The 16,343-nt window shown below is 25.3% G+C and overlaps 2 protein-coding genes across 5 annotated transcripts; one reads left to right on the top strand and one right to left on the bottom strand.

Annotated features, from left to right (window-relative positions):
• The first annotated feature begins 92 nt into the window (after positions 1-92).
• LOC100743412 (putative leucine-rich repeat-containing protein DDB_G0290503) lies at positions 93-6,935 on the top strand. Its single transcript, XM_003485451.4, has 11 exons — positions 93-249; positions 566-654; positions 796-857; positions 943-5,081; positions 5,151-5,449; positions 5,570-5,745; positions 5,824-5,978; positions 6,131-6,220; positions 6,334-6,396; positions 6,493-6,609; positions 6,736-6,935. The coding sequence occupies exons 1-11, from the start codon at positions 217-219 to the stop codon at positions 6,808-6,810; spliced, it is 5,298 nt and encodes a 1,765-aa protein (XP_003485499.1). The 5' UTR covers positions 93-216; the 3' UTR covers positions 6,811-6,935.
• A 437-nt stretch (positions 6,936-7,372) lies between these two features.
• On the bottom strand, positions 7,373-15,732 carry LOC100749827 (cohesin subunit SA-1). Of its 4 annotated transcripts, none has more exons than XM_012393812.3 (19): positions 15,540-15,732; positions 15,279-15,442; positions 15,042-15,220; positions 14,218-14,391; positions 13,945-14,149; positions 13,493-13,822; positions 12,805-13,410; positions 12,390-12,732; positions 12,086-12,319; positions 11,816-12,008; positions 11,558-11,744; positions 11,172-11,476; positions 10,870-11,081; positions 10,555-10,721; positions 10,386-10,437; positions 8,549-8,584; positions 8,166-8,339; positions 8,001-8,085; positions 7,373-7,394 (listed from the first exon to the last, which is right to left on the bottom strand). In XM_012393812.3, exons 1-19 carry the CDS (start codon positions 15,560-15,562, stop codon positions 7,377-7,379), a joined length of 3,687 nt encoding a protein of 1,228 aa, XP_012249235.1. In that variant the 5' UTR covers positions 15,563-15,732; the 3' UTR covers positions 7,373-7,376. The 4 variants fall into 4 exon arrangements, with proteins under 4 accessions (XP_012249235.1, XP_033180593.1, XP_012249232.1 ...); XM_033324702.1 differs by having other exon boundaries at positions 8,166-8,300; XM_012393809.3 differs by lacking the exon at positions 7,373-7,394 and having other exon boundaries at positions 7,841-8,085.
• Between the last annotated feature and the right edge of the window lie 611 nt (positions 15,733-16,343).

Here is a 16,343-nt window from a genome sequence, read left to right as displayed (position 1 = left end):
AAGTTTAGGGACTTTAAGTAAATATATATGCAGTATGTAGGGATATTTTTATAATAATATAAATAGGCAGCCTAACCTGCAAAGTGAAGCAAGCAGTGAATATTTGAAATTAAACGTACCTTCAATGGAACGTTAAAAGTATACGACGAAGGAACGCATAAGTTCTAACTATTATTATTTTTACAAGCGTAAATAAGTAATTGCCTTTTTTATATCATGAAACTATGGATCGGAGTTTTATTGGAATGGGTTAGTATTAATGCTATATAAAAAGAAATTTATAAACAACGAATAACTAATATTTCAATGAATCATTTCAAATTATATTATAATACGATTATTTAATTAAGATGAACAAATTAAATTTTAGTTTTTGTTACACTATTACAGATATTCATTAATAAATATTTTGATATACAATTAAAATATAATAAAATACTTACTAAATAATAAATATTTTGGTTATATTTATAAAATGTTTGGAAGTGTTTACTTATAAATAATGTAAGTGCAATGTAAATATTTACATTATAATTTATTCTAACAAAAATTCATATTTTTTCAGCTAAATTGTTTAGATATATTAGAAACAAATGTTAAAGACTTGAAAGAATTGGATAATGGGAAGGTTTACAAGAAATTAATAAAATCATTGTAAGTAATTTTTTATATATTTACACTTAAATTTTTAATGAAATATTTAATGAGTTTCTTTTTTAATGTAAATAATGTGCATTCATAATATTCATTCTATTAGAATATATTTATTCTTGTCAAACATATTTTGCTCTATAGTTCATGGACTGGTACTAAAGATAGTACAGACACAGAAAATATTATAGTAAAATACTTACAAGGTATGTAAATATGTGATAAGTATTTCCTGTATCATATAATTATTTTATAGGAATATATTATATGCTTTTTATATCTTTTTTACAGATGAATATCCAAAATATAAATTTGATAAAAATTTGGAGGAAATGGAACACATTTATATTGCATCTTTATTTTTATTGCTTGTACCTCAAGAACCATCATTTCATCATCAAATGTGTTTTAATTTGCAACATGAAACGCAACTTAAGATTAAATCATTTCTTGAAATGACTATTCCATATAAGAAAGACATAAACAAAGAAACATTAAAAGAAATAATTGCTAGAATAGAGAATGATGCATCAAAAATACCTGTCACGCCTAAAGGAAAGGCTCTTAAGAACTTTTTTGATTCTCCTGTAACATGGTCTGCTCAAAATCATAAGTTATTGAATGACAGAAATAGGGAATTAAGAATGTTGAAAAGTGAATTAGAAGTAGAGAGATTTGAGAAAATTGATTTACAGGAAGATATACGAATTCAACAAAACAAAATACAAAGTCTACAGAAGAAATTACAAGAAAAGACTGCAGAAATAAAAGTTTTAAGAGAAGAAAAAATGAAACCGACTACTCCACAATCTTGTAAAAAGAATAAGGGCACAATAGATTATGAACAATATTACAGGAAGGAAATAGATCATTTAGAAGATCAGCTATTGCAGAAGCAATGTAACATAGATAAACTTGAAGCAGATGCTGACACATTGACAAAAAAGTTAACATCTATACAAATGCAATATATATATTTTAGAGACAAAGTAGAAAATTGTGAAAAGTCTTTAGAAAACATGCAGATTCAGGGAGAAATTAAGGATAGGGAACTAGTAAATTTAAAAAAGACCAATGAAGAGTTGCGTACTCATTTAAAAGAACTTAGAAAAACAACAATTGAAGAACAAAGTTTTGAAATTGATGATATAGTACCCTTAAATTCATCTTCAGCATCTTTAAATACCAGTGAAGTTTTAAGTTCTGTAATTGATATTCAATTACAAGAAGCGAAAGAAGAATCTGCTTTACTAAAGACACAACTTGATGTTGTAAATGAAAAACTGAAATCTGCAAATCAAGAGTATGAAAGTACAACACAACTTTTAAAGAAAGAGAGGCAAATATTACAAAGTACGGAAACTAAATTAAATGTAATCATAAGTGAATCAACTAAACAAATTGAAACCTTACAACAAGAGAAAGAATCTCTAATAAAACAAAATAAAAATTTGGAAATGTTATATACTTCTCAAAAAGAAACTTTGTCAGTCATTGAAAAATCCAAAGGTGTATTAATTACTGAAAAGAATTCTCTGTTAGGAAAAATTAAAGATTTGGAAGAATCTTTAAACAAAGAAAATATAAATAATGTTAAATTAAACACTGAGCTTACTGAAGTTAAAGCACAAATATCTGAAAATCTTAAATATATTCAAGATATCAAAGATCAAAATAGTTCATATAAAACTTCTGTTGATCTATATAATACAAATTTGAAAGAGATTATATTACATAATTTAGAAACTGATTGTGTAGAAGATAAATTAGACAACAAAACAACTACAGAACTAATAGAATGTTTACGAATAATATTGTATAATTTTAATCAGAAGTATACTTTGAAGCAACTAGAATTGGAATCATTAAGTAATAACATGAATGAAGCTAAATTAAAACTTGAAAATTTTCAATTACAAATATCTAAATTAGAACAAAAGGATGAACAGAATACTACAGAGATATCAAAATTAAGAAAAACTGTTGCAGAAAGTACAACCAAAATTAAGGAGCTTACTAATGTTACAGAAAAATATTCTGAAGAAATTTCGTATTTAAAACAAATTGAACTCCAAAAACAAACTTTAGAAAAAGTCATATATGTATATGAAGAAAAAGTAAATAAAAAAGATGCACTCTTACAAACTTCTTCTAAGTATATAGAAACATTAAAGAAAAATATTCGAACTTTTGAATCAGAATTTTATTTAATGAAAAAAGATATATTAAATCAGATAAATGAGTATAAAAAATATAATGAAAAAACTACTAAAAGTATTTTAAATGCTTATAAAATATTATATACTAATTACACGAAAGAACAGCTTTCCATGTACCAACTGAAAGATGAACTTACAGATAATAAAAAGAAATTAGAAGATAGTATAAGTTTTAATGTTATGTTAGAAAATGATTTAATAAAAAATAAGGAAATAACAAATCATTTGGAGACAGAATTAATTTGTACTAAACAAAAATTAACAGAGTTTACACAAAAATTGGAAAAATTTGAAGAGGTACAAGAAGTATTTCAGAAACAACATAAAGATCTTAAATCTGAGAATAACAAAATTCTACTGGATTTAAATAATGTAAATGATAAATTTGAAAAATCTCAACAAGAAGTATGTAATATGTTAGATGAATTCAAATTTAAAGACAAAAAAATAGAAAATCTAACTGATGAAATTACTTCCTTAAAGTTAGAAAAAGATCATATAATGCATTTACAAACAGAAGGAGAAATTAAGATGAAAGATTTTATAAAAGAACTGGAAACAAAATTATTGGAAAAACAATGTCACTTAGATAAACTAAATATAGAAGTAAAATTAAAACAGGAAACATTGGAACTTGTGGAAAATAAATTTGAAAAATTATCAAAAGAAACAATTGCTTCTGAAGTTAAACTCAAAGAAGTAATTATAAATCTACAGGAAGTAAGAACGAATCAAGATGCAGTTTTAAAAACTCAAGAGAAAGCTTTAAAGGAAAAATGTTTACAATTAGAAGAATTACAAAAAGAATTCAATGAATCCAAAAGAGTACTTTGTAAACAACTTGAAGACCAAAAATTATTATGTCAAAATTTACAAAGTACAAATTTTAAATTACAAACAGAGTCTTATAAACAAAACAAAATTATAGAAGAATTGCAACAAATATTAAAGAAAGAAAAGGACGAACTTAATAAAAATAGGGAATATTGTAAAATTGAAGATGCAAAAAGATTAGAAGTTATACAAATTTGTGAAGAATTACAACATTCAGCAAATGGCTTAAAATTTACAATTGCAGAAGTTACTAAGAATGAAAATTCTTATATTAATACTACAGATAATGTACAAGACATAAATAATGATGATACAAATAAAAATATTTTAAGAACTTTAAAGGAGTCCATTAATGAAATACAGGTATCACGTGAATTAATTTTACAACTTTCAAATGAAAATACAAACTTAAATAAAACTCTAAAAAATCAAACAGTAATGGTAGATAACTATATTACAAAATGTGAAGAAATAAAATTATTGGAAATTAAGATACAAGAACTAAATAATTTACAAGAAGACCATATAAAACGAATAAATACTTTCATCAAATATAAGGAATCATTAAAAGATTATTTAAATAACATTATAAAGTCAAGAGAAAATTTAGATACATCTTTAAATACATTAAAACAAAAATGGGACAATTTATTAACAAGTTCCTATAGTGTTCTCATGATAGATAAATCTGCGTGTGATGAATTAAAACATATACAAAGCAAACAAACATATTTAGAAAATACATTACTTAAGTATCATATTCATCATTTTCAAAATATAAAACCCTTACAGAATATCTTATGGGACCAATTTTTATGGTTTGAACAGAAAATAAAAGATATTTCCTTGAAAGAAGAGAGTGAACAGATATTAGATATTTCTTCAGACATCTTTTTTGACCAGAAAACAATTATTGAAGCAGAATTAGTTAAAAATAAAATATTACAAGAAAACGTTACTCAATTGCAAAATGAAATAGATGATTTTTCAAAATTGGTTATTTCTTTTGAAAATGATTTTAAATGTGATGAAACAAAATTCCAATCTGAGTCAGAGAAAAAGTTACGATTCCAAATTAATGAACTGACAGAAGCTAAGAATAACTTAGAAAGTAAATTAAACTGTGCACACACAAACAATGTAAGATTAAAAGGTGATATTGGTGAACTTAGTATTAAGGTGCAAGAAATGGAAACATCATTAAAAGAGATAGAAAACTTAAAGAAAGAAGCAACACAATTAAAAGAGCAGAATTTAAAACTGCAAGAAGAAAGGAATGAGTTAAGTAAACGATCAAAGAAAGAAGATATTGATATTCAACTAAAAGATATTCATGATAAATATAAAGTTAAAATAGATGAAATTAAACAAAACATGGTAGGTATATTAATATTTGTACATATTGCACTTCTCGTAACTTACTTATTTTTGTAACAAATATTACAGAAAATGCTATATAATGAACAAATAACGAAGCTAAATAGAGAACAAGAACAATGTGTACAAGAAAAATTAGAGTCATTACAAAGAAAAATGGAACTACAATGTCGTAAACAGGCAGATGAATTAAGTAAATATAAGGTACATGTTGCTAACTTAAGTTCACAGCTTTGGAGTATTGGAGAGAGACTGTTAAGTGAAAAACAAGAAAAGGAAAAATTGCAGAAGGAATTAATTGAATTAAAAACTAAATATCAAAATTTAGATCAAAATATAGTTTCTTTAATGGAACATAAAAATCCTAAGTAAGACTGATTTTATAATAATGAATAATGATTAAAAATTACTTCATCCTTTTAGACATTTGTAGATCTATCTATTTTTAGATATCCTAGCAGATATTGTTCAAATCTTTTCTTTTTCAGATGTGAGAAAAAATACTTATTAGGAGAAACTAAAGAAGATGTTTTACATAAAATTTCAGTAATACAAGAAAGAACAACATACGAAAAAAGATGTAGTATTAAGAGTATACAAACAATGGGCAATGCATTTAATGCAGAGGATGAAGAAGGAGAAGTACTTGATAATATTTATTTAGGTAAATTAAAAATAATTTATTAAATAAAACTAATTCCAAATAATTTAAACCATTAATTATATAAATTCAAATTATTAGCTGACATGAAAGATGGCAATTCTTCGCAAATCATTGATGCAGATAGATTATCTATTTTGAAAAAAAGAAATGCTCTTTGCAAACCTCATTTAAAGTCATCTTATCCTGTTGAAATGCAATTTCATTCTCTACCATTTACAGAAGAAGAGATTAAAGTAAGCATGTATCATATATAATATATTTATATTTATATAACTGCAATTCTGAATTCATTGCTATATTAATTTTACTTGTATATATATATATATATATATATATATATATATATAAAGATATATATATTTTATTGTTTTTAATTCAATCATAGGCAGGTTCAGTTCCAGATGATACATTTAATGATAGTTTGAGTCAAAGTTTGCTTCCTGAACAAAAAGCTAAGAAAAAGGATAGAACTCAGGTATGTACCTAAGATAATTTTACAAACAAATAATGAATTTTTAGGGCATAACATTATTTTTAAAACTCCCGTTATTCGCGTCACATTATAACATTTTAATATTTATTTTGCAGACATCATATAAAAAGCCTGGGCCTCCAACTCCTAGTAAAAACGGAGGAAGATTATCAATACAGGTAAGTGTAATGAGTGATACTAGTATATTTGTATATAAATATATTTATATCATTTGACCTGAAGATTTATTTCTAACATATACTTAAAAATTGAAGGGTAATGAATTAAGAAGCCCAAATTCAAGAATATTAAGGGAAAGAAACGGCAAAGAGAGGGCAACGACTACACCACGAACACTGAGAAGTTTATTCCTTCCACGAGGTCAAGACGAGGTAAGTTATTCATATTGTTTAAAAATAATTTATTACTTTCATACTTCTTGTTTCTTACATTTAATAATATAATAAATAAAAAATTTTTACATAGATTATGTAAATATTAAATTACATTTTTTATAGAAAGTTATTGTTACACCAAGAGGTCGTAGAAGAAGTAGCATATTCCGAAAATATCGTAACGCAAATGATAGATGAGAGTACGTACGTACGTAATATAAAATGTTTAATAATTATTATTATTATAATTGTAAAAAAGAAATGTATTTTCATTAAGGCTCTCATATCTAATTATATAATAGTTGTATAATATATATATGTAACAAATATAATATAATATAATAATACAAATTAGGATAGAATACAACAGTAGACAAATCGAAAAGGCAAATGGTATACAAAAAAATATTTATATTCATATGTTATTTGGACAGTCATTAAATAATTTTTTAATAACAATAACGCTCAAAAGTTTTATGCATAGAAGAATACCACCATTATAAAATGTACTACTGTTATGTCTAGTAAATTCTAAAGAAAATATATGGCTTTAAATAATGAAAATAATATCTTAAGAAAAAAATGCAGTAGTCTCAAAACGTAAAATGGAACGTAATAATTGAATGTGAATTAACGTCGATTGAACAAGTTTTTATTTTTAACGTTTAAAACTTATTCAGTACGACATGTATATTATAAAGTATCACAAATCATTTCTTCTTAGTTTTATCTTGAATGGATATATTCTTTTTTATTGTACTTCATTATTCGGAATCGGATTCCTATAACAGAAAAACATTTTATTACTTTGTGCTGATATAAACTATATTTATTTCGATACTATATTCAACTCTTTGCCTGTAAATGTTTTATCATTGAATAAGGACGAAATTGTGACACAATATCTGCATGCAATGTATGTGCACAATCTTTCTATTAATGTAAATATTGTAGATATATTTAAATTTTATTTCGTGTAAATACATTTACACACATATCAAGGGTTTTAAGTGTTTTAGAAAAATGTTATAGGCTACATCTTTAGCACTATATCGCGCTTCTTTATATTATTATATTATATACATAAAATTTAATCTTCTTACTCTAGATAGGTGAGTCAAATCGCAATATTAAGCTAACAACCATCACAGTTTTAGACAGTTGCAGACAAGGAATGGAATTAAAACTTTAAGTTAATGTAGTTTTTAAATTATGATATTCTTTGACTCCATATTATGTAATTATACGTTATTAAAAAAATTAATTTATCAAAGTTTTGAAGTTAATAAGCTTTAGATTTCAGTGATGACCATATAGGTGAAGATTGATTAAATAATGTTTAAATATTTAACGTATAACATTATGAATGAAAGATTATTATAACTTACCATATATTGCCCTTCTACATAACGACCAGAATTTCTAGAAGTTCTTCTTAATTCTCTTGGTTCTATATTATCTTGACTTCTTCGTCTAAGAAAATATTTTCATTACAAATAGTTCTAACTTGAAAAAATACTTGGATTTATCAAACTTAAGGATTTATTACTTACGACCTCGATTGAATTTGTAATGTCTTAAGTTTATTATCTATGTCTTGAGAAGGACTGGTCGATGCATCTTCAATAATTGCTGATGGAGATGTCTGCATCTGTGTAGCTTCGTTGGTTTCATAAATTCCAGTTGCCCTAGATCCACGAGTTATTGATACTTTATTAACGGCTAATCTGCAATAAAGATTCAAACTAATAATACTACAAAAAAAGCAGATATTCAAATTTATTTTATAAAATTAATTTTTTTAATTAAACAGAAGAAATTTATATTTTTATTTGAATGTATATATTTTGCAAACTTATTTCTTTCAACAAATACGTAAATCTAAATTTGATCTACTTTTGTAACTATGGACAAAAAAATATGTGAATTTACTCACTGATGTTTCCTTGCACCACGTTTCTTCTTGTGTTTACTGAAAGAAAAAGCTTTTATTGATGGAAATATATTAGAATTAATATTATAAATAAAGGGACAAAAATTTATGTTAAATAACTCTGAAGTTTCACATACATTTCCCATATAATACGAACATATGCATATATTATAAAATTTCGCATCACGTACATTAATGTGTCTGGTCATTACATTCGAAAAACGATAAATTACTCGAATAAAGTACACAGAATTAACCCAAGTATTAACAAACCAAATACCTAAAAACATTTCTATAATATTGCGGTGATAATAGAGAACGGCGTGTTAAAAAATGTAAAATATAGAAATCCGATATTAAGCAGGAAATGTGAAACGATGGGTTAATTCTGTCACATTTCCTGCAAATTTTAATGAGGAGAAAGCTTTACAAAGTATAATATTACTTATTCGCTATGGATCTAAAATTTTGATAGTAGGATTTGGGAACTCATAGGAGAAGAGGGTTTTATTTTAATTAATATCACATGTTCATTATATCTATCACCAATTTGTATATTATCAATATATAAACAGAATACAAGATATTTTAAACTTACTTGGTTTTAAGTTCTTAGGTTCAATAGAACACACATCGTTCTCTATGTACTTTTTTGTCAGGTGTTCCAAAAATATTATCATTTCATAATATCATTGTTCATTTTTTATCTTATTTTCCTTACACTAGTTTATAGAAGATGAGTTCTTTAGTAGCCAAATTAGGCACTAAGAATAACAGATTTCATCAATTCCTCACATAACATTTGCTCTTTACATTATTTAGGTATGTGTTTGATACTTAATTTGATATTTTGACAATATTACATATAATTCCTTACACTAGTTTGAAAGTTGATTTTAAAACAGGCACCAAGAATAATAGACCTCATTAATTCCTTATACAATTTTTGCCCCTTATATGATTATAATATATTATAGATTTTGCTAAAAACTAAGTCTTAGCTTGAATAACGATCAGGTAGCCTGCAACAAGCGATTCATAAAAGATTACTACTCATGCAAACACAACAGATTTATAATTTACATAAAGACGCCAATGGCAATAAGTATTTATTAGCACAAGCATGCAATTAAATGATAAATATATAAAGGATAGTGTATTAAAAAAAGTTTTATTCCTAAAAATTTTGGGCTATAAAAAAATATTTGTTTAATAATACACATAGAACAAAACTTAAAATATCAATAAGCTTACAATATATTTATTGCATTCAAAATTATATCACATATATTTTTGCATAAAACACTTTTAAATTAATAAAATTATTTTACAATTTTTTATATTTTACGTTTTTAGAATATCTTTTGCACTTTTAATTCTTGATAGTAATATCTTATTGTACATTTCAATAAAGCATACTATAAAGCAAAATAAATATTAAGTATAATGAGAGAAGAGTATTTATATTAGTAATTAAACTACGCACAAATTTACGCATAGTACGATTTTGGCATTCATTAACACGAGAATGCAACACTAATAATACTGAAAAGAAATGTGCACATTATACACATGTGCATTAATATCTACATAAGCGTGTAAATCTAATAGCTAATTTTGCAATATTTTCTAGAACTAAATACTTGTCATTCATAGCATAACTTGTATTTTAAAAGCAATAAAGCGTGTGTTGCGTATAAGTATACATAGATTTAAATTATAGATTGATTTTATTATGAATTTTTATCGAAAAAAATATTCTACTTCTATAATTATTTTAGTAAATAAAATATAAAAAATATGTTATTCTTTACTAGCTTCATATGAACGCCTAACTTACCCGGAAAACTCATGATCAGAACCTTCTTCAGGCTCATCTGCTTCTTCTTCTTCTGCAAACATTTTATATAAATTGTTACAAGTATCGTTAAAAGCTAAAATATTTATTAATATTTCTAATATAGATTATTAAAAATTTCAATTAAGACATAATATATTGATTAACATACCAGCTAAATGATCCTTCTTACGTCTTGTATATGCGCGCTTACTTGTTACTGGAACTTGATCTGTTTCGCCATGTAATAAGCTGTTCCTGTACAAAAGTAAAGGTTGCCAATCCTCTCCCCGTGAGGATGGCATTCCAGCTTGTAATCTTCTGTCAAGGAAATTTAATCTGTGACACAAATGCATATAAAATTAACTAATTAAATAAATATATAATATATACATATGTTATATTATAATTAAATATTAATTAAGATAACAAATTCGTTAAGAAAGAAATATATAAATAAAAAGTTTTGAATAAAGATTATACCTACACGACTCGTTTATCTTGTTTAAGAAGCTTATTCGTAAATTCAGATAAGATTTCAAGAAAGGATAAATTAGGTGGTGGCCCTGTAGGATCTTGTTCGATACCATCTGGTGGTGTAATTGCAAAAAGAACACCTGCTCGATGTAAAGCAGTAATTGCTTCACGATTTTTTACTGCATCTAAGCCAAATGACAAAGCAAATCGTTTTGCGAGTTCCTGAAGATATTAATACATATCTTTATTTCAAAACAGATTTTCTATATATTTTTTAAATTGTAAAATATTGATATATATATGTAAACAAACCTTAATTGCAGTAAATTCCTCACTGTTCCTATTAACTTTGCCTTTCTCTGTTACTATTTCATTATACAAAATATTTAAACTATGTTGCATAGTTAAAGCACAATTTGTTTTATTAATGTCCCTAGCTTTCCCTAATGTAGTTTTGATAATATCACCATAGTCATTATAATATTTTACATAATGTTTAAAGACGTCAGCCGCTGCTTTTGTAGGTATCATATTATATACAATTAATTTGCAATAACCAGCCAAAAAATTTCTTCTTTTATGTAATTCTTCAATCTTTGAATGTTCATCATGTTCATCTACAATTACAATATTTTATGTCAGAAATTAATCTTTGTGAGACAAAAAATGTGTATATTCAGTAAATTAATATAGCATACCATCTTCCTCTTCAAAAAATACGTATTCTTGAATAAATCGATTAAGCATGTTTTGCATTGCTTGATCAGGTTCATATACTAACTGATGCATTAAAGGATTAGAATGTGTTGTTAATTGATTACAAAACACTACTAATAAATCGCATATTGTATTATATGCTTCTTCTCTTAAAATAGGTGGAGTAGGCTGAAACAACATTGACAAATACATACAATCGACATATTAAAAATAGTAAAAAATATGAATAAAGTAATTACCGTGGCGTTTACATCACCACTAACAAAATAACGCATTGAACCCATAAAAGAATGCAAACGCTCTTTTAATTGCCGACATTCATCTTCACCTTGATTTCCAGAATCTGCAGCTTCCATAAGATGATTTTGTCCCCATAAAATAGCAAAAAAGCATGCACTTATGCAATACTTAACTGCCTCATGTGGTAAACATCTGTAATAAGATATTTATATACATATATGAATAAAATTCCCAGCAAATATATAATACAAAATATGTAATGGTACTACTTAGATGGATCTTTGGCATCTTCAATGTCCTTATATAAAGAATCCCATATTCCCCACGGATTCATATTGTGACAAGAGTAAAATATGGAAACTTTTTTTAAAGATTGTACAACATTGAAAATTTCATCTTCATCTGGATCTTCATTCCCTTCTATTAAATTTCTATATTCATCAATAGCTTCTTTATATTTATTTACAATGGAATCGATTAACGTTGAGCGTGCTACATCACACCTGAATTGAAACATCAAGTAATAAGTATTCTCTCATAAAAACTTCAATATATACCGCCATAAAATTTTACCTGGTAAAAATAGCATGTCCTTCTATACACATATGTTCTAATGTTTTTGCAGCCGTATCTAGAACTTCGGTGTCATGCATTTTTTCCACAATTGTATGAATTTTATTCAACAACGAATCCAAATTTTGCTCTTGTCGAGATTTTGTATAGATATCCAAATCAAAATATTGAGGAATAGCAAGTAAATTTGCGAGTTTTTCCGGATCTGCCCTGTATTTATCAAGCAAAAGCGGTAGTGTTTGTATAAAATGTTCCGTTAACCGTTGTTTATCATCATGAACTTGTTTCATTTCTTTTGCTGATAAAATTTTTCTAGTTGGTCCCCGACCAACTGGAGCTTCACCTATTTTGAAAATTACAGGAGGTTTATATTTGTCATACAATTCCATAAAAATACAAGAACACAAAAACTTACCTGTAGCAGCTTGTTTTATACAACAAACCATTAATTCAATCAAAGATGTCTCTTTCTGGTTATCTAAAGCTTCTTCTTCAGGTCCAGCCTCTTCTAATAGTAAATCTGTCATACATTCCCAATCTTTCATCATTTGATTCGTTTCAATTAAAGAATCTACTAAATATGCTCCATGTTCATGAAGTTCGGATTCAATAAAAAATAATACGAGATCTCGAATAAGTGGAGTATTCGGTAAACGCTTCTTTCCACGTTTAGTTTTAACGCCAGCTACTGCTTCATCATCGGGGCGAAATAGACGTTCATTTAAGAATTCACCGGCTGCTTGTGCAACAGCACGATGGGAGGAATAGACAAGTTCATATACATGTTCACAATCTTTATCAGTAAGAATTTCTCTATGATGTTTTAAAATAGAAATGACAAGTTTAACAGCTTGTACTGCTACATCATACTCTTTATCTAATGTCATTGCAACAATTCTATCTTTAAATTTACTTGTAAAAAGTTCAAGTTTAGTTTTTAATTCTTCTGATGCATATAATGGTTGCAATGCTTGGAGACATTTTAATCGAACTTCACCAACTTTATCATGCAATGTCCAACCTAGAAAATTATAACAAATTTACTTATATTATAAAATGAATATAAGTCCATCATATTAATGTTATACGTTAATATATATTACCTATGTATTTTAAATAAGAATCATCTAAAAAATTTTGATGAAATTTTTTCATCCATACTCCTATTTCTGCCATACAAATGGCGCGAATTTCTGGCAAAGTATCTCTATAGCGATGTACAAATACAGATTTGAACATATATGTAAGCATATTTTTTATCTCATCCATATTTTCTTCAAGTTCTTTTCGTTTGGCCATTAATGATTCTAATCTATCTGCAGCTCTCTTTTCTCTAGCTTTCTGCCTTTCAGCTTCATACTGTCGTTGTGTATTATCCAAATTTATTGATACAGTTAGAGCTACATCTACTAATGCTGTCATGAGTTTCATAGCTATGAAGAATAGCACAACATATTATTAATTTAGTTAATTGATTAATATAAATATAATTTCTTTTATATTTAAATATAAATGTAGCTATATAAGTATGAACATGTATAAAAATATATCTTACCAGCAAGAGTAGCAGTATGCCTAAAAGCTCTTACTTGTGAATCAGAAAGACCAGTTAATAATGAAATTACATTATCCATTAAAAACTGATCATAAATGATTGAATACTGACATTGCCTAACTAAAATTTGGACAAATTCACAGAAATTTGCACGAAATTTTTTCCACTGTTGACCAGTCATTATCAATGGATATTCTCCACTTTCCTATTTTGCAAATTATTATGAATTATATGAGAAAACTATTTATTTATAAAAAATAGATATTAACATACCTCATCAAATTCTTCAGTCATTTTACGAATTATTGCCACATGTTCCATTGTTGCTTGCATCTCAGAAGTAATACGTCCTTTACATCCACTTGCATTAATAAAAAATTGCATTAACATAAGAAGAGCATTTTCTCTATTACTTTTGTATTTTTCTATCCAATCATCAACAATAGTCTACAAAAAAGGTATACGTGTATATATGTATATATAAATATATATATAATATATATATATATATATATATATATATATATATATATATATATATATATATATATATATATATATATATATATATATATATATATATATATATATATATATATATATATATATATATATATATATATATATATATATATATATATATATATATATATATATATATATATATATATATATATATATATATATATATATATATATATATATATATATATATATATATATATATATATATATATATATATATATATATATATATATATATATATATATATATATATATATATATATATATATATATATATATATATATATATATATATATATATATATATATATATATATATATATATATATATATATATATATATATATATATATATATATATATATATATATATATATATATATATATATATATATATATATATATATATATATATATATATATATATATATATATATATATATATATATATATATATATATATATATATATATATATATATATACATAAAAATATCTATCCACGAATTTATTATTTATTATAATTCAAATACTTTTAACAAACTTTTCTTTGAACATGACAGTCAACATACAGTTAATGAAGACCGATTGTTTCTAATGACATAATAGAGACTAGCTTCATCTTCCAAACTATGTGAATGATGTGTTCGCTTCCCTCTTCCACGTCCACTACCTCCTCTTCCTCTACCACTAGTAGTTGGAATGTAATCCGTATCTATCTCTTTATACTTTGGTTGCTGTATAGGTCCTCCTGCAGAAGAATCATTATTTAGAAATAGATAACAAAGAAATATCATTTTGAGTCATACCACGTAATCTTGCACGTGTATTCCTTGTAATTCTCATATTAGTTGGAGTTGCTGGTGTCATAGGTTGTTCAAATTGGGATTGGTTCTCAAAATTTGTCTGTTCCTGATATTGTGGTTGTGATGTACTTGGAGAACTATAGCTTTCGGATGGATAATGTTCAGGACTAAACAAACAATACATTATAATATACTGTAAATATCTTACATATATATTTTTTTACTAGAAGCATATATATTTAATATTTAAATAATATAACTTACAATTTTTGAATTGAAGTAAACATATTATATAAATTATATTATGATATATAAATTAATGAAGATATTTATATAAAAATGTATTTAAACGTATTTACGTTGGATTATGCATGGATCATGTATTTAAGTTGATTTGCTATTTTCACGTTCCGGGATATGTGTGTCTCACTGATTGTTTGGCACTCTCACCGCTAGGTGTCTATCATTTTCCCGCAAATTCATTTTTATAAAATATAAACTCCAAACTTATGTCCGTATCCATTAACCGGTTTGATTCATCTAAACCTAAAAGAGCTCCCATCAAACGTGGAAATTAGGAATGAATTCTTATATTCCTATAGTTTTTCGATGCATTTGATTAAAATGTTGGTTGTCTCGAATAAAATTAAGAACATATTAATAGAATTTGTCAAATAATCCCGCGCATTTTATGAATATAAATAGTTGGTCTTATAATAAACGTAAATATGTACCAGTGAACATAGTCATTTATCAAATGATATGAACAAATGATATGAATAGACCTTTTTAAATTAATTTTTCAGTATATTTATACTCATAAATCTAAATTTTAAATTGAATCCTTATAAAAAACATCCGTATAAAGAACAAATTTTAAGAAATAGATAAACTATCTAATTTTTATTAGTGTAATTGTATGTGTATCTATGTAATTGTCTATCTAGTAAACTATCTAATATTATTAGCAGGAAGATATTAAAAATACCTTTGATATTTCTATTAATAATTTATATTTGAAATAATATAATTATAATGTTTCCTACACATATTATGAGAAATTTTATT

This window comes from Bombus impatiens, unplaced genomic scaffold (genome assembly GCF_000188095.3).
Source record: "Bombus impatiens unplaced genomic scaffold, BIMP_2.2 scf_0060, whole genome shotgun sequence".
Classification (NCBI taxonomy): domain Eukaryota; kingdom Metazoa; phylum Arthropoda; class Insecta; order Hymenoptera; family Apidae; genus Bombus; species Bombus impatiens.
Note: the sequence above shows the minus strand (reverse complement) of the source record. Positions and strands in the feature narration are given on the sequence as shown.